The sequence below is a fragment of the Chlorocebus sabaeus genome, chromosome 18, assembly GCF_047675955.1.
Source record: "Chlorocebus sabaeus isolate Y175 chromosome 18, mChlSab1.0.hap1, whole genome shotgun sequence".
Lineage (NCBI taxonomy): Eukaryota > Metazoa > Chordata > Mammalia > Primates > Cercopithecidae > Chlorocebus > Chlorocebus sabaeus.
The window spans coordinates 7,591,972-7,612,186 of record NC_132921.1 but is presented as its reverse complement, the minus strand read 5'-3'; the positions used below and the strand labels follow the sequence as shown (position 1 = coordinate 7,612,186).

Sequence of the window (20,215 nt, the reverse complement as noted above, 5' to 3'; positions counted from 1 at the left end):
AGGCAGAATGCAAATTGTGTAAACAAGAGGCAGATGGCAGGCTATATCTTTTTCTAGACAGGAAAAGATAATAAAACTGAACAGTGAAATAAAATCAATCACTGTGTCAGTAGAGCAAATATCCAGCTAACATAAACAAACGCTGCAGAGAAAAACTACACACAAAGAGAATTAGGCTTCTTAGAGTACAACCTTCCGTGGGTAATTTACTAAAATAAATGAGGGAGTATGTGGTGGGAGTGTGGCACAGAATACCAGATATAAATGAACATCTGAAATGAGTCACACACTTGAGTTGAATCTGAGTTAGTGTGGAAGTGCGGTGCCTTCAGAGAAGCAACCATCATATTCATCTTTGAACCATCCATGCCTGGAAAGTTTAGTGAAGGAATAAAAGAATGAAAGGAGGAATACAAATATGTATCAAAATGAAAAGTTATTAATGATTAGGCTAGTGGAATCTCAACTTTTAGTGTCAATCTGATGCTGGAGTGATTGTTTCCTACAATTACAGTATATCTTGTCACATCTCCTGAACTACCAAAACTAGGACTAGCACTATATTAATAAACAGCAATCTATTACAAATGTTTTTAAGTACTATGTTAAAATTGATATTTGGATCATCCATTACATTTTCAAAAACCCACATCATTGCAATAGGAATACTATGTATTATTTCCTATTGCTGAGTCACAAATTATCACAAATTTGCCCACTAGCTTAGAACAACACCTTTTTATGATCTCATAGTTCTGTATGTCAGAAGTCCAGGCAGGGCTCAATTGGGTTCTTTCCTTAGGGTCTCTAAAGGCTACAATCAAGAAGTCTGTTTGGATTGGGTTCTCATGAAAAATGTGGAGGCCTCTTCCAAGTTTGTTCAGGTTGTTGGGATGTTTCAGTATGCTGGAATAGTAGGTTCTCACTTTCTTGCTGATTGGCAACCTGAGGACATTCTCAGATTCTAAAGATTGCTCAAAATTCCCCGCCACGTAGTTCTCTGTGTAATATGGCAGGCTGCTTCTTTACGGTCAGGTGGAGTGTTCACTACAGTTAAAAACCTCTGACTTCTTTCATCCCTAACCATTAGATATTTATTTAGTTAGGTCAGACCTACTAGGATAGTTTCCTTTTTAATTATCTCAATGTGAACTGATTAGGGACTGTGATTACAAGGATCCCAAGAATATACCCCCATGACCCCATGACATAAAGTTCAAATCTCAACTAAATCTCATTGATTCAAAGTCCAGAGTCTCCTTGTTTAAATCATCTAAACCTGGTGCAGGTCCTGGGGATACAGTTTCTCTCCATGTATGGGTTCATGAAACTAAAAACAAGCTGTCTGGCTCCAACATTCCCAACACAGTGGCGGGAGAGGCATAGGATTCTAGTTCAAATAAGGAAGAATGGATAATAAATAGGAGTATTGAATCCATAATAATTCTGAAGTCCATCAGGGTAAAGTCAAATTTTTCTTGACTGCTCTGTTGCCTTTGGTTCTGTTCTCTGAGACAGCCTTTCTTTCTCATGGAAAGTGGCATATATATATATATATGTGTGTGTATATGTATATATATGTATATACACACATACACATATATTACACATATATGTATATATACACACACATGTATATATACACACATACACATACATGTATATACACACACACATATATATATATCATACATACACACATAAATATATGTTTTATCAGATTGATCATGCTATTAGAATTTTGGCATTCCAACTGTTTCACTGGGTACTCTCTCTGTCTCTGTCTGAGCTGACAGTATTTCTGCTGAGAAAATTAGCCTACACCTTTAACATTTAGCTCAGTAATTTACTTAGCTACATAGCCTATATTTAACCGATATTTGTAACTTACAAATTCTGCTTGCCACATACCTGCAGAACATAATTGTGCTAGGCTTTCTGCTACTACAAAACAGGGATTTTCCCCGCTCCCAGTTCTTAATAACATATTCATCCTCACTTGCATCTGAGTCATCATCATCTGTAGTTCTCCAAATCCAGATTTCTACTAACCACCTGTCCAAGGAAGCTTGGGTATTTTTCTCTCAAGTTCTTCAATTTTAGACAGCTCACCTGATTAGGTCAGGTCCACCTAAGATAATCTCTTTTCTTTGGATTAAATCAAACTCAATCAAGCTTTAATAGCCTTTATATACATCTGCAAAGTAACTTTTCACAGAGAAAGAATGTAAGTCAATAACCAAATAATATCCCAGGCTATTCACACATTCTGACTGTCTCAGGAGGAAGGGATTATATAAGCATTCTACACCAAGAGTTGTGATATCGTATGACTCCCTGTCCCTACCCAAATTTCACCCTGAATTGTAATAATCCCTAGGTGTCAAGGGCAGGAACAGGCGGAGGTAAATGAATCATAGGGTCAGTTTCCCTGTTCTCATGATAGTGAGTGAGTTCTCAGGAGATCTGATGGTTTTATAGGCGGCTCACATTTACTCTACTGGCATGCATTCTCTCTCCTGCTGCCCTGTGAAGAGGTGCCTTCCGCCATGATTGTAAGTTTTCTGAGGCCTCCCCAGCCACGTGGAGCTGTGAGTCAATTTAACCTCTTTTCTTTATAAATTGCCCAGTCTTGAGTATTTCTTCATAGCAGCATAAGAACAAACTAATACAAGGTGAGAATGTCTTGGTTCATCTCAGAATCTGCCTTTCACAGAGTATTTCAACTCAGTTCTTGGAACTTAAATGTTCCTGTATGTATATTTCTTTATTATAAATAAATCTATAGCTTAGACTTGATAGTCTTTTGTCACAAGTTAACATAAAACTAAATGCATTATCTCATTTTAGCAAATTATTGTAAACAATTTCCATGCAACCATAATGTAGACAATTTGTTTTTCCATCTCTTCTACTTTATATGTCTGTTTTTAACAGAAATATGCTATTCATCAATCAAATGTTAAGTGATGCATATTTTATGGTGCAAAAGTTGTAAAGAAGAGCAGAAGAACAGCTAAATGCAGAACTTCAGAAGTAAAAACTAGTTATAACTCATTCATCCATTCCAGTTACTGCAAATTCATATTCTAAACACAGAATAAGATTGGCTCAGAAAACTTAGCATGTGATTTATTTAAATGGACATATTCCACTAAGGTCTCTATTTTTTCATATTGGACAGTTATTCAAATATACAGTCTTACAATTGGTTATGAACTATCTATAAGTGTATTCAAAATTAAAATTATTCTAAATATAATAATTACTTTAAAATCAGTATTCTTTAGGGTCAATGAATTTTCAAAAAAGATGCCAAGGTGTAAAGCTGTAATAATATAAGAAATCTTAAATAATATAAGAAAAGTTATATATTATATATATTTATATAATATATATTACATATAATATATATTATATATTGTATATATATGTGTAAATATATATTTACATAAGTATATACTATATTAATATAAATATATAAATATATAACAATTATATATAAAATTATAATATATTATATTATATGTAAATATATAAATATAAACACAAGAAATATAAGAACATATATAATGTAACAATATAAGAAATCACAAAGTAAAATACAGCACACCTTCAATAATCAATGTAAGAATTATCCAAGGTATGGCATATCTCAAATTGGATGAATTGTTAATCTGCAAATATGTTTCCTGATATTTGTGGCTTCTTCATCTATGAGACTAAATTACTGATTAATTAATTGTTTTTACTGTTAACCTCAAAATACATTTAAATGTTAAATACTCTTTCTTAAAGAATATATGCTAAAGATAATACTTAAATGTTTTGTCTTCTTTTTTGGATTACTCATGCATGTGCTCTTCTTCACCAGGTAAATTGTAGACTACACGTTTTGTGTGATTCAAGTGAAAATTGCCATTTAGCTTATTACTAAGGCTGCCATCTAGTCAAGAAGAGAGTTCTCTTTTGGTGATAATATTGATTTTTTTTTGTCTTGTCCCTGGGTTTCAAAATTGCTTTATAGGATAAAGTCTGTATATGATTTTTCTGAAGCAAAAAAAAAAAAAAAAAGAAAAGTTTAGCTGGGCAGCCAACAGCCTTGTGATGCCATAAATCAGGGCAGCAATCTTTGACAAAACTGAAAGAGGCAGAGGTGAAGAGTTAGCAAAGTCAGTCGATGCAGCAGTATTATGCCTATGGGAGCAAGCTGCAGAGGTGGTGCTTCTCAAGCCTAGTTGCAAGTAAATACTTACCCTTTTCAGTGCCCTTATGCTCTCCCCATTACTGGTTTAGATTAATTTTGTTAGAAATATTGGCATTTAACACAAGCTTTATAAAATGCTTCTAATGTGCACTTGCTTGGTAAGAGTCTGATGAATTTTTTAGTAAGAACTTCATACCTCCTTGATACACTGATTATTTCCTTTTCCTATAATTTATTCAGATACAAATGTAAAACTATGATGGCTAAAAATGTATTCATATGGTACCCAAATGAGCATGTTTCAGAATAGAAACCCCTCGTTATAGTACACTTTTGTCTAATACTTGAGAGCCATGTGAGCGTGGCATGCTATATGGTTATGGTGTGAAGGCAGAGTATGTTGGCATAAAATGCAGCGGATAGGACAGAAGAATCAAAATTCAGTCTGTAATCACTTAAAACAATGCTGACATATGAGAATAACTGTTATGTGTTTTAATGATTATTATTATCATCATCCTCTTTAGAACATTCGAGTTCTGTCTCAGCAGTGTCTCCAAAGTAGCAAAGATATTCACAAGAGAAATCATGGGATTAGGAGTCATGTCTTTAATTCTTGCCTCAGTTCTGTTAACAAATCATTAAGCATGGGGTTAAGGATGTGTGGGGAAAGTCAATTAACTTCAATGAACCCTTTTTTTCTATTAGAATTCAGAAAATGTGAAAAATTGAAATAGATGATCTCTAAATTCTCTTCTAACCCCTAAAAATATCCTATGGTCCTCACACAAGAAATTCTCACAGATATTAGGATATTATCAAATATGCTCTGTCTTGTTTCCATTTGTGTTGCTATGAAAGCATACTGGGGTAGTTTATTTAAAAAAAAAAAAAAAGACTTATTTAGCTCAGAGTTCTACAGGCTGAGAAGTTCAAGGACATGGCCCCGGCTTTGGGCGAGGGATTTCATGCTGTATGGCAGCACAGTGGAGAGTTTCCAGGGGGAAGTGGCCATGTGCAAACAAGAGCTGAAAAACCTGAGGGACGTCCTGGCTCTATCATAACCCACACTCGTAGAAACTAATCCATTCCTGAGAAGATAGATTCAGTCTTTTGAGAGTGAGAACTCACTGGTTACCAGAACAACATCAAGCTGTTAGGTATATTTCCCCATCACCTAAATACATCCCACAAGGCTACCCCTCTCAATACCACCACACTGGGGATCAAATTTCAACAGGAGTTTCAACCATAGCATGCTCTAAAAATGCCATAAAGGGAGCAGCTTATGACCAACAGAAACTTACTTCTCACTGTTTTGGAGACTGGGAAGTTCATGATTAAGGCACTATCAGATGTGGAGTCTGGTAAGGGTTTGCTTCCTCATGGACAAACTATCTTGGACTCTCACATGGCAGAAGAGGTGAAGAGGTGAAGATTTTCTCTCAGGCCTCTTTTATAAAGGCACTAATCTCACTTACGAGGGCTCTGCTCCATAATGTAATCACTTCACAAAGGTCAAACCTCCTAATATCATCACCTTGGGTAGGTGCAGATCTCACCATATATATTTGGAGGTGACATCACCTTCAGACTAACCCTAACCCTAACATCTTCCCCCAAATCCTTGACCTTCTCACATGCAAAATATATTCATTTTATCCCAATAGACCTAAAAGTGTTGTTTCAGTGTCAATTTAAAACTCTTAAGTCCAAAATTTCATCGAAAGCAGATATGAGTGAGGCATACATTCTGAGGCAAATCACTCTTAAACTGTAAATCTATGAATTAAAATGTGTTATGAACCTTCCAAAATAAATGATGAGACATGCATGGGACAGGCATGCCCAGTCCAAAAGGGAGACATAAGAAAGAAGTAGCAGGTCCCCAGCAAGCCCAAAACCTTGAGGCTCAAGGATCATTTTCTTGGCCAGGCACAGTGGCTCCCGCCTGTAATTCCAGCATTTTGGGAGGCCGAGGCATGTGGATCACCTGAGGTCTGGAGTTCGCAACCAGGCTGACCAACATGGTGAAAACCAGTCCCTACTAAATACAAAATAATTAGCCTGGTGTAGTGGTGCATGCCTGAAATCTCAGCTCCTTGGGAGGCTGAGGCAGGAGAATCATTTGAACCTGGTAGGGGGAGGTTGCAGTGAGCTGAGATCGTTGCAGTGAGTGAGTGAGTGCATTGCACTCCAGCCTGGGCAACAAGAGCGAAACTCCATCTTAAAAAAAAAAAAGAAAAGAATTTTATCTTGGTGTTCTATCCTTTAAACACACTGGGGTAGAGGTCTACCCAACGGCTTTTCTGGGAACAGCCACAGTCTTCATAGATTGAAGTCACATGTCCTTGTCTCTAAAGGTCTTGACCTGGGGTGGCCCCACCCCATGATTCGGTTTGCCATTGTTAGTGGGGGCTCTCTGCAGTGCGTCCCATTGCAAAGATTCTTTGCCCAGGTTCCAAGTATCCTTTGAAATGTAGGTGAAGGCAGCCATGCCCCCACAACTTTGCTGATCAAAATGTGCACGCTCCACTTGGTGCAGTGAGGAAGACTGCTGCCAGAAAGTGCCAGGATAAAAGTTTGAGATAATTTGAGATACGAGGTAGGGGTGGACAGTGGTTTTTCTCCTTCAACTCACTCTGTTTCCCTAGACACGGGCCCTCTGGAGCTGAGCTGAGAGGCCAAGCGCAGTGATCTCTGACATGTCTTCAGTGTCATCCTTCCACTGACTTCAGCAATAGGTCCTGATTTCCACCGAGTTGGTCAATCCACATTCATCTTATCAGATGCCTGCTTGGCTACACCTTTGGTGTTTCCTTGTAAGCATGTTTTCTCATTCTTTACAATATGAATAGACTGAGAATTTCCGAATCTTTAATTTCTGCTTCCATTTTGATTAGTAATTCCATCTCTAAATCTTTTCTTTCTTCTTGGATTTTATGACAGGCAGTCAGGAGCCAAACATTCTTTTAACACTCTGCCTAGACATTTTCTCAGCAAAATACCCAATTTCATCCCTCACAAGCAATACCTTCCACAAAACATGAGAGCACAAACACAATTCTGCCAAATTCTTTGCCAATTTGTAACAAGGATGACCTTTCCTCCACTGTCTAGAAACATATTCCTCATTTCCATTTGAAAGCTCATCAAAACGACCCTTACTATTTATATTTCTATAAACATTCTGTTCAGAATAACTTAGGAATTCTCTAACAAGATTCTCCTCCTCTCCTACTGAGCCCAGACCAGGATCAGCCTTAATGGTCTGTTCACAGCAACGTAAATATTTTCTAGCAAGGACCTCAAAACTCCTCCAGCCTCTACTCATTACTCAGTTCCAAAGCCATTGCCACATAGTTTGAGGTATTTGTTACAGCAACATCCCCACATATCAGCGTAAATTTTCTGTGTATGTCCACTTGGGCTGCTAGAACAAAATACCATAGACTAGATGGCTTGTAAACAACATTAAAAATTCCAGCCTCTTAGTTTAGAAGGGACATAACATTCAGGCACCAGCATGCTCTAAGCACTTCACCACTGAACTGGGGATACTATTTGATAAATGTGTAGGCACCAGGAAAAATATCCAGGTACTTTCTTATAACCTGAATAAGACGAAGGCAGATCACTGATTTTCTACATCTAACTTTCACTGCATGGGTGTGTGAATGGAGTAAATGTTAGATAATACATATAACTATATATGCATATATAAGGCATATATTGGATGTGTATAATTATATATTAGGCATCTATAGTTACATATTAAATGTATAATTATATATTAGATTATATATACACTAACATACATTAATGTAATTATATATATTAGCCATATATAAAAATATATGAATAGTTTGTATAACTATCACCATCTACAAGAACCAAAGTCATCAGCCACAACAAAAAGGTTAAGTCAAAATTCTCTCTCAGCCACTAATATTGAATAAAGCAATACCATCGAGGAACTTGAACTCCTAAACAAAGTCTCTTTGCTTCCTCTTAAGTACCCTTAGAATGATTCCTGCCCACCCATTGCCATGTAGTAGCACTGATTGAAGTCCACTTTCTATTGTTTTGAAGTTTTCATCTCTTATGTGGAATACTTTCACTTCAATGAATAAAGACAGTCTACACCCATGTACTTCATCACAGGATAACTTTGATCTTAGGTATAAATAATGATAGAATTCTGCACTATTTTAGTCAATGCAGTAAAAAGTAGAACATCATGACAAATATACACAGGCAACGTCTTAGTCTGTTTGGGTTACTACAGCAAACTACAATAAATTAGGTGGCTTATAGCAAACAGGATTTTGTTTCTCATGGTTCTGGATGTTGAAAGGTTCTGGATGATCTTGGAAGCCCAAGATCAAAGTGCTGGCAGATTTGGTGTGTTTAGGGTCCATCTCCTGGTTCACAGATGAAACTTTCTAGCTATGTCCTCACATGGTGGAAAGGGCAAGGCTGCTCTCTGGGCCTCTTTATTATTAGAGGACTAATGCCTATGACGAGAGCTGTACTTATGAGCTAATCACCTCTCAAATGCCTCACTTCCTTATACCCTTACCTTGGCAACTGGATTTTGAACATATGACGTTCTGAAGGGGTGCCACAGAACCATTCAGACCAACACAGATGGTAACATGACATAAAGGATAAACCTGTTTCAGTGGAAACTTACTGTACGTTTATGAGGTGATCACAGAGAATGCTGTTGTAAAACTCATCATTTGAAGAGAGTGATTATTTGTCCACTGTGAAAGAACATATTGGGATGGGTGCCTCTGTAGGAAGAACACCCTGTGTCTTTTCAAGTCATTGAAAAGTCAGCCCACTTCAATGACTTCCAGACATAATTTAATCACATGCATTGAAACTCTATTTTTTATAATCTCAAATAGACATATTTATAATAATATATGCACCATATATACAGTTCACCACTTCTTATCTATGCAGATTTTTAAAGACTCATAGAACTTAATCTATTTTCAGAGTTGAAAGGGATCTTTGATGTTAGCCAGTCTTTCAAGCTATTCCTACATAGATGACTCCCCTATACCATTCATGCCAGATAATAATCCATTTTCAGATTCAATCACCCATCTAACCATATTTCATGTCCTTCATAGGCATTCTTTCAAATTTTGAATATCACGACTCACACGACAAACATTTTTCCCCCTAAATTGTACTCAAAAGTTTCTCTGTAACTTTCAAACATAAATCTTACTTTTGAGACCCATGAGATATAGGTCTGAGGTAGTTATCACATTTTGAACAACAACAAATCCTAAAGTAAACGTTTCTTCCTATTTGGAATTACATCTTTGTCAGCCTCTTCTAGGTGATTACTCTCCTCACTAATAATAGTCAGGAAAGAACAGACTGTGCCTTTTGCATTTTGACTGGTGCAGTTTCCCAAAAGACTAAAATCTTTTTTTTTTTTTTTTGCATTGTTTCTCCACTAACGTTAATATAGGCTAATATCGTTTATAGGATTATTTTTATCAGCCATAATCAAAGTATTGACTCACATTAAGTTTGAATGAAATAAGACCACAGGACCGTCCTGGGCATCAGGGTTCCTCTATGTTATTGATTTCTGAAATATAATGCTTTTATCATATATCTCGATTATATTTATGGCATACTTTGGATAAAAATTACAGATTTTTGTTATTTATTAAAATCTTGACTATATCATTTAATATATTAGCTTGCCCTTTCATATTTTTATCATTTAAATTAAATACGAGTTCTCGGTATGTTATTCCTGAAGACTGATAAGAATACTGAATAAATATAGAACCCTGAAATTCCCTCACTGAAGGAATAATTCATTGAATTTGGTAGATCAATCAGCAGTGAGCCACCAAAGGTGTTGTCTTGTAGCCTGAGTTACATATGCTTGTCAATAAAATGAAAATATTTTCCTCAAATATTTTGCTGAGATAAAAATGTACTACCTCTAACATTTTAATCAACTACTGAACCAAATACATCACGGCATACTGTTTTAATCTGACCTAAAGCTGGGAGAGATGTTTGACACACTACATGATGGTGCCAAGACTTGAAAGACTGAGTGACATTCAGTATTTCTGGTGTCCTAAAATTCCCCAACTGGGTAATTAAAAGGGAATTTAAAGCCCCAACTATTTATTCATTATACAAAATAACTGTCTAACACACTTAACATTTACGAATTTAAAACAGTATTGGCTGCTCCGCTGCTGACAGTAAGAGAAATCATTGAAATTTCAAAAATATTGTATTGCCTTTTCTAATAATACAAAAATACATCGTTGTGAAATACAAGGTGCTTATTTCTTTTCATTTACAGTTTTTTTTTTTTCAACTTTTGTTTCAGATTCAGGTGCACATGTGCAGGTTTATTATACAGGTAAAATGTGTGTCACGGGAGTTTGGTGTACAAATTATTCCATCACCTATGTAATAAGCATAGTACCCAATAGGGGTACTATGATCCCCACCCTTTTCCCAATCTCCACCCTCAAGTAGGTTCTGGAGTCTGTTGTTCCCTTCTTTCTGTCCATATGGACTCAATGTTTAGCTCTCACTTATAGGTGAGAACATGTGGTATTTGCTTTTCTGTTACTATATTAGACTTCTAAGGACAATGGCCTCCAGCTCCATCCATGTTGTTGCAAAGTACATGGTATCATTCTTTTTTATGGCTACATAGTATTCCACAATACAAAGTTTCTGTGATTTGCCCTTGACTCTGGATATCACCCGTTTTTATATTTTATGTTTTAAATATTTTCTGAAACTTTTCCCATTTACTATCTACCCAAGCAATTCTCTCTCCTTACCTACTTTAATTGGAACTCTGAAGTCACAAACCTATTAAAAATAAATGGGCCTGCAAGAGAAGCTTACCACATTTTCTTTATGCAGTCTAACATGGATAGGCATCTCATTTGATTCCATGCCTTTGTTATGGGAATAGTCTGGGGACAGCCCCGTGATGAACACACACATGCATGTGTCTTTATGACAGAACAATTTATACTCAGTATTGGGATTGTTGGGTCAAATGGTGGATCTGTCTTAAGTTCTCTGAGAAACTGCCAAACTGCCTTCCACAGTGGCTGAACTAGTTTACATTCCCACCAGCGGTGCATAAAGTGTTCCCTTTTTTTCCACAACGTCACTAGCATCTGTTACTGTTTGACTTTTATAACAGCTATTCTGAGGCCAGGAACAGTGGCTCATGCCTCTAATCCCAGCACTTTGGGAGGTCGAGGTGGGCGGATCACCTGAGGTAAGGAGTTTGAGACCAGCTTGACTAACATGGAGAAACCCCATCTCTACCAATAATACAAAATCAGCTGTGCGTGGTGGTGCATGCCTGTAATCCCAGCTACTCCGGAGGCTGAGGCAGGAGAATAGCTTCGGGAGGCAAAGGTTGCTGTGAGCCAAGATCGCACCATTGCACTCCAGCCTGGGCAACAAGTGCAAAACTCCATCTCAAAAAGGAATAATAAATAAATAAATAAATAAATAAATAAATAAATAAATAAAATAACAGCTATTCTCACTGGTGTGAGATGGTATCTCACTGTGGTTTTGACTTGGGTTTCTCTAATAATTAGTGATGTTGAACATTTTTATATGCTTGTCGGCCACATGAATGTTCTTTTCAAAGTGTCTGTTCTTCTTTTCAGTGTCTGTTCATGTTACCAGGTACTTATTTCTTAAAGCTAAATTTCTCAGAATTCTTTTTCACTTCCATACATTTGTAACACATGAAATATTCAGGGTTTCTGACAAATATTCAGAATGTATCTATTAGTATGACTCACTATTTATTAGAACATAACTTTCTAAAGTTTATTTGATTTGCCCTTGACTCTGGATAGCACCCATTGTGCTGTTTTAAATATTTTCTGAAACTCTTCCCGTTTATTATCTACCCAAGCAATTCTCTCTCCTTACCTACTTTAATTGGAACTCTGAGGTCACAAATCTATTTGAAATAAATGGGCCTGCAAGAGAAGCTTACTAAAAAGAACCTACCAAATATTTTTATGCAGGTTTTAAAAAATTTAAACCCAAACTTCACCAGAAGCTGCTCCATCAGTTCCATAGGCTTCCTAAGAGCTAAACCAAAGACAAATGAAATTCATCATTTCCCAGTTGAATAGTGTGAACTGTCTTAGGAAAGGCTATGATGCCTATGTTGAAATAAGAAAGCAAAATGTAATATGTAACTGTTTCCTGTCATGGATCAAAATGAAGAAAGGGGGACCTTAGTGGTTTAAACGACGTATTAGAGAATAGCCTACTGTGCTCAAACTGTGTGAAGAAAACACCGTTAACAGCTTATGAAACTGGCATCATACAGCATATATGAAGGAAAAACAGTCAAGTGCAGAGAATCTTACGTTCTTGAAAGGATGTGAAGAGCATCTGAAATCGGCTGTTTCGGCTGCCCTCATCTGCCCACATGCGGATCACCCCAAGACCTGTGCGTAGCATCACATCATTAGCCACAGTGCTACAGAACTTAGCTTTCAAATCCTCCACGGAACTGCTTCCATCATACACAGCCACAAAATTCCTCTTGCATTCATTTGAATTCTGCATCTCATAGTCCAAGAAGCGCAAGTAAATCTATAAAACAAAAATAAAATAATTTCCACATATCAAAATATGAATGTACATCAGTAGGTACCAGAATTTCATTTCTCTTTTTCAGTCTCACAAGACAATCTTGATTGCAATCAATCTTACTATTTTCCCTTGTGAATAGAAGGAAGATGTACAATAAGAACAAATTGTGTTTAATATTTTTTTCAAATGCTATTATCCGTTCTTTACTTAAATGCACCCTTTTCTAGAGCTGAGTGTATTTACCCAGATTTGCTTTATGTCTTCTCATAACTTACTGGAAATCAGTTATTAGTTTTGCATACTTACACACTGTTTAACTTTGATTAGCAAAATGTATTTGAAGTATTCCTGATACATTCGTATTTCAGTTCCATGGCTTCCTTTTACTTCCAAAAATGTACAAAAAATATGCGACTTTTATTAATACGAAAGAAAAACAAAAATGATACTGAAAGACAGTCTCTGGTTTGTTTAATTAAATTATTTAATGTAAATACACTGCTTCATTTTTGAGGCGAAGTATAAGTTTTTATAAAAAGGCCAAGCTAGTCTCTGACCATTCATGGCATATACAGAGAAGCCGTTTAGCTAAGCTACATAAATAAAAATTATGAGTAAAATGTACTGTGCAACTTGCTTTATATGTTATCTTGTAATACTTCCAACAACTCTATAAAGTGGCCCGTTTTACTGTCATATTCAGATGAAGAAGCTCAGACTCAGATGGTATAAACTGAAAATTAGACGTGAGCATCCTTACTTCCTGGTCCATAATTCTTTTCACAATGTTACGCTGCCTTAGGTGTACTGCTTTTCAATCAACAGGCATTATTTGACTCTTTACTAATGTGCATTCAAAATCACAAGGAATTCATTCAACCAAATACACGTCTATAAAGAAATAATTTGTTCATGCATCCATCGATTCAGTGGCATCCACAGTTTGGCCTACGATTGTTGCAGACACTATTCAAGGCATTGTGGATATCACGGTGAACAAAAGAATGAGGGCCAGTGCTGAAAATGTGTGTCAATTAAACCATGACAATAAGATACAATGTCAAAGAATGGAAATTATATAAAGCCAAAAGACCCATGCACTGTGAGAGGGATACCTAGAATGGTTTCCTAATAAAGACACATCTTTCATACAGATATCTCCTAAATGTTTTACATTTTATTTTAATATGAATGCCTACATGCTATTTCCTCTTAAATACATTTCTCTTAATTTAGCGTGGATATAAACTAAAGACATGGCATTTAATCAAACATCCATCTCTTTCATCACTCTGTATGTATTTTTTTCTTATTTTGTAAAATCCGAAACTCATAAGACAATTTCTTCCAGATCCAGTATGTCTAGCCTAAATTTTATAATTTCACTATTTAAATTAATGGAAATGTATCTCTTGTCCTCAATGTTCTTACTCAACAGGGCACCAGTTCCTGTCAATTTCCCCTTGAAACTACTTGTTTTCCATTTCCATTCACACTTCTATAATATTTCAACACTCTCCTGACCAGCCCGGATGGTTGCAAGGTGCAGATTCTCCTTACAACCCCAAAGTTTACTCTAATAAAACTAGTTTACTCTAGCCAAAGTTATATTTCTAACAAACAAATCTAATAATCATAGTCTTTTGGCTAAAATTTGTAACTCGTGTATAATTTTTAAAAAGTCTAAAAACATCAACTAGCAAATTTACATCCTTCTTATCTCCAACATTGTAACCATTCTCAAAAAAGACACCCTTTATGAACATGACATTAGCTTCACATGAAGTTGTCATTCTCCATCTTCTGTCTAGGAACCTCTTCCTGATTTGTCAAGAGTTAGTTCAACGGTTGCACATCCAAGGAAAGGTTTTCACTGCTCCCACTCACCAATCACAGCAGACATAACCTCTATAGCTTCTAGGTGATTTTGAACATGTTTAAAGCCATAGTTCTAGGTTACAGGTCCCTTCTAATAAACTTGTGTTCCCGAAAAGCTGAAGCAGTGGTATACATTTTTGTATTCTAAGCATTAATACATATTTTACACATAGTAAACACTCCAGAAATGTTTCTGAATGATTAACTAACTGGAAGTTTCATTTTCTTTATTGAATTCCTTTGTTCAGCATTCACATTTATTATGTGCCTATATGACAGACATTTAAGTATTATAAATAATGATAATGACATAGCATAGTCTTATTTTATTATATACAGTGGAAATTATATGCAATCATTCTCAAAACAAGGTATAATATAGATCTAAATTATGACATAAAAGGACAAGACAAAATGTCGCAGACTTGTAAGACTCTGAAAATAGAATGTGAAGTTCTAAATGAGGAAATCCAGACACAATTTGATGAGAAAGAACAAAATCAGAGAAATGTGGACAAATGAATCAAACGGAACAACAGCAGAAGCACCTGAGTTGTATTATGCTTTGCAAGGCAGGACGATTTTCATATATGAGCAATTTGTCGCATTGAAGTTGGAAGTTATTCTAAAATTTCCAAATACTTTGATGCTGATTTAAATTACGGGCCATTGCCACAGCCTTATAAGAGACACATGCCCCAATGAGGCCTTCATTTTCTGTATGCCCAGGTTATTCCTTTGTTTTATTTTATCTAAAACTCAGATATTACTCATGCAGTCCATCTGTGATTTCTCCTCCCAACACATATTTCATTTCTAAAATTATTCGAGAATTTCAGAAATATCCAGTTTAAGAAGGTATATATGCATCTAAAAATGTGAGACTTCCAAGTTTATACTAACTCGTTTGTTTTTTAAATGTTAACATGACTTAAAAAAAGATTTTTTTTTTCCAGATGACCTTTATTAGAAAGCTGAAGCAAAGAAGAAAAAAAATAACTTGCTTCAGGACCATAAGTGAATTAATGTGGAAACCTTGAAGAGGATTAAAATTTCCAACTCTGGTTTTAAGGTTCTTTTCATCAGGTCACATTGCCCCGTTCTGACTAAAAGGAAAGAAACTGAAAACACTGTAAAAATAAAAAGTAAAATCTAGGTATTATACAAAATGGTTACATGGAACAAAAATTCAAGTATGTACTTATACTCTAAAATACTATGCAATAAATTCAACAAGTTTATCAGCTCTCAAAAAAGATGCAATTATAATTGGAAGTAAACATTGTCACAAGCAGGAGAACACAGATTAGGGTAAGTAAAGAGTACTTTCCACTCCTTTGAAGTGTTATATGAAATGACGCGTCTCTCCCAATAGCCTTACAAAGTTATAAAAACCAAGTACTAAGCCCACAGGAGGAAAAATCTTTAAATAATTGCTTGGCTAACACAAAAAAGCTATTAGACCACCTGATGTTTTCAAGTTGAAATGTTTCAGTGGCTCAACGCGTTTCAACAATTATTTGAAATTTCTAACACTACCTGTCATGTAGAAACACACCTTAAAATACTATTTCATTGTTAGGAAAAGAAAGTTTGTGTGTTATATTGACGATAGCTTAAGACACTGCTAATGCATCATTTCAAATCTCTCAACAATAGATACTTGTTATAATCATTTAAGATGAAGAGAACTGAAGTTTACAAAAATTAAGTAACTTTCTCAGAGTGACATAGTAATGTCACTTAAGTAACGGACTGGTACTGAAGTCAGATCTGCCTAACAGTTGGACACTCATCACACTGTGCAGCCTTATGTAATGTTTTTAAATGCTCACAGACTTATAGCCCAGAAAGAAAGTTATATTTTTAAAGAAAACAAACTAAAATAAAATGAGTAATAAAATAAAGAAGAAAGCAAATCAAAACTATTCACGTTTCCTAATGAGCTGGAAAAGATGTTGACTATCAAGTTATAAATAAAATTTATAGAAAATAAATGTGTCTCTCAAAAATAAATGGCTGTTTTAAATTCTTTAAAAATAGAAATATTTTAATAAGAATATTGCTATAGTTAGAAAGTCAGTTTGCATATGGGCCTTATATTTTTTTCATTTGACAGTTCTATATTTTCTGTATGAGGTGATGGTCTTGCATTTGTACATGAAGTGCAATCACTGCTACCGAAGTATCTTCTATATTTAAAGGACCTTCTTATTAAATAGAACACTAATTAGAGAGTAAGTGAATCACTGCAGTCACTAGATCCCACGTAATCACTTTGGAAGCATTCAATAGTGCTTACCTAAAATCTAGTGACAGCAATGATTTTTTTATCATATAGAAAAAGAGAATATACTGTACTGGGTCCAGAGCTGTCAGTACAAAAGCCAAATTCCATTAGCCAGAGGAAGTGATCACGTTTTCCCATGCTAACACTAGCATATGCCATATAAAATCTCTCTATATATTGTGATTTGAATGACTATCTCATTAGCTTAAATCTTGTACCACAATAATACTAACAGAAAGAATTATTTACTGTAGCAAACTACAGAAAGCACTTTAGTCACTTACTGAAAAAAAGAAGAGAAAATGATAAACAGAGTAATACATAATACTAGTAAAACAGATTATCATCTCTTCTCAGTGAATCATTTTGATGCATTCTTTTAAATCAATCATAAAGAGTTGGAGCTGACAAGATAATTTATTGATCAGGACACGGAAAACTTCACAACATATACATAATTTCTAGTAATATCTATTTTTCAAGTCACATGGAAAGCAGAACCCCTTTTTATATGCATATATGCAAAGCAAATAAATCTAGCTAACAATTTACTAAGTAATATATTCACAAACAGAATTTAATACCAACTGCTCAACCAGGTCCCTCCCCTCATATCAAAATGATATACAGAAAATAGACATTATTTGAGGCAATTATTTATGACTTGCCAGAACAGCTTTCTCCATAATCAGTAAAAATTAAATCTGTCACAGTCTGAGAAACGCCGTACATGGTTTCAATGCTACTAGACACTTTTATAAATAAAATCATATTCTACAAAGTATGCAGCCCAGGATTTCAGCATTTTCTATTTTATTATTGCCCAGACATGTCAGGTTTATAAACTTATACAGAATATTCCAATTGGAGGGCATCAGTACTCCCTTTACTTTTGGATAAGGAACCAAAACATCTTAATGCTTTATAAAATATTAACACACAGGCACACACACACACACGTGCACAGCACAACAATTCCTGATATAACAATAAAAATAATTTTCTGGCATATATGAACAAGTACCAAAATACTTAAAGTCCACCTGAGTAGCTGTCGAAAAGATGAGAGTATAAAAATGACATTTTATTTTAAAAAACTTGAACTGTACGATTTTTGTGGTATTTACCTACCTATTTAAAATTTTTACTTTGTTTACCAAATTTTATTCTCACATTTTGGAGATAAAAGCAGGCTCGGTCTTCAGAACTCTTAATGGTTATCTTTTTAGCAATTACAGTTACCACACTTGGTTTATTGTATTAATATGCTATTGCTCCATAACAAATCACCAGTTTTAGCAGCTTTAAATAACACCCATTTACTATCTACTATTAATAGTTCTATAGGTAAGAAGTACTGGGTTCTTTAGCGAGGGCAGTTGAGTTTGTGAAAATCCAGTTTCTCACAGTTCTGGGACCAAGGTCTCTATTTTTTTTGAGGACTGCTTACTGGGGTCACCCTCACTCCTAGAACACATTTCTCAGTCCCCTGATTCTCTTACTTCCCCTCATTCACATCCAAAGAATCTGCTCCACTTTTAAAGGGCTCGTGTGGTTAGATTACGCTCACCTGGATAATCAACCTTTTGATTAACCCAAAGTCACCTGACTGGTAACCTTAATCACGAAGGCAAATTTATCATATTCACAATCCCAGAAACTGGAGCTGGAAATTTATGTTCATTAGATAAGTAACTTTAACACCTTTATCACAACTTTAGTGTAAGATATTTACTGTATTTGTCAAGTGTTTATATTTTTTATTTTAATTTGACTGAAAATATTTTTGAATTAGTTAACAACAAACTGAGTCAACTTTAAATATGAAATAATGTGTAAACTGTATAAGCTAGAATTTTATTATCCAAAAACATTAAACATTAAATTACCTTCATTTATGTATTTTATACATATTTTGACTCTGTCCCTTATCCTGTCTTAGCAAATGATAAGAATATGAAGACAGATTTGTTAATTAGCTTGACTTAGTCATTCCATGATGGAAACATCACACCATACCCCATAAATATAAACACGCATTATTTGTCAATTAAAAATAAATTTTAAAAATATTTTAAAATTAATTTTTAAAAACCTTGATCATTTCCTCAAAGAATGTGGTTTTGTGAGAGCAAACTAGGCCAGGAATTGGGAGATGTTAACCTTGCTCCAGCTCTGTTGCTAACTAGCCAAATATTTGGGCAAGTCACTTATCATAGATTCATTAAATTTGGTTTTCAGATGACTTTCATGTTATCTGTGCCAAAATATTACTTGACTTTTAACTATTATTCAAAATCTCTGCCAGCCTCTGCTTGGATTCCTCCGGTGAAATCTCATCCAATGTCTGTGATTAAAATAAAAGGCTTCTCTGTGTTACATTAAAAGCTATTTCTTTAGTTTCAAACTTTCAAATAAATCGCGGTACTTAAAAATCTTACTCCTGCAGGTTAAGTCTTATTCCTGTTTCACGTGACAGTCCTTCAAATGTTTGAAGATTGCTACCATATCCTTTTTTTAAAAAAGAAATAATCAGTTTATTTATTCCATGAGTTTTAATTGAATCACAAACATTGTGCTTGGCACTGGGTATCTGGAGATAAATATGGTCCAGGCTTCATGAAATTAATAGTTACCATGATTTGGTCTCCCATCATTTCATTCTGGTGGCTATTTTCCAGACCAGATTCTGAATTGGACGCCATAGTATTTGCTCAGAGAGGCGCATGTCTACACTCCATTGTCAACTCGTATTGAATTTCATTATCTGACTCAGTTAATTCATCTTTTAAATGACGTAGTCAGTAACAAGGTTCTTTCTGCCTCTGGTTTTCCAAATTCTAAGAAATCTAGATTAATCACATTCTAATTAAACGGGGCCATCTAGATTAATATTCTTTAGCAAAGGAGACATCAGATATTATATTTTCTGTTTGTCAAAAGCTGGAAAAGCAGTAAATAATGTGTATACATTTTAATACAGTCAAGTAAGCTATTCAGCACTTTCCTTGTGCAATATGGTTCAGTCACCAGGTGTCATTCAAATATTCGCCACAAGCCATTTCAAGTTTAACTTGCGCTTTGATAGTCTATTCTCATAAGCTGCTAGGAACTCTATAAAAATAGAAAAGTCCACATAGGCAGTAATCTCCAGTCCTTGCTTTTCTCCACAGTATTCAAAG

At 35.2% G+C, this 20,215-nt stretch overlaps 1 protein-coding gene across 8 annotated transcripts in view; it reads right to left on the bottom strand.

The window, feature by feature from the left end:
• Positions 1 to 20,215, bottom strand: part of NETO1 (neuropilin and tolloid like 1) — a 127,975-nt gene that overhangs the window by 30,210 nt on the left and 77,550 nt on the right. For all 8 annotated transcript variants that reach the window (XR_501412.3, XM_073006238.1, XM_037988002.2 and 5 more), the window contains one exon: positions 12,637 to 12,865. Coding sequence is in view for 7 of the 8 variants with exons in the window: in XM_073006238.1 (XP_072862339.1) it covers positions 12,637 to 12,865 (229 nt within the window). In the remaining variant the exon portion in view is untranslated. The remainder of the gene's footprint in view (positions 1 to 12,636; positions 12,866 to 20,215) is intronic.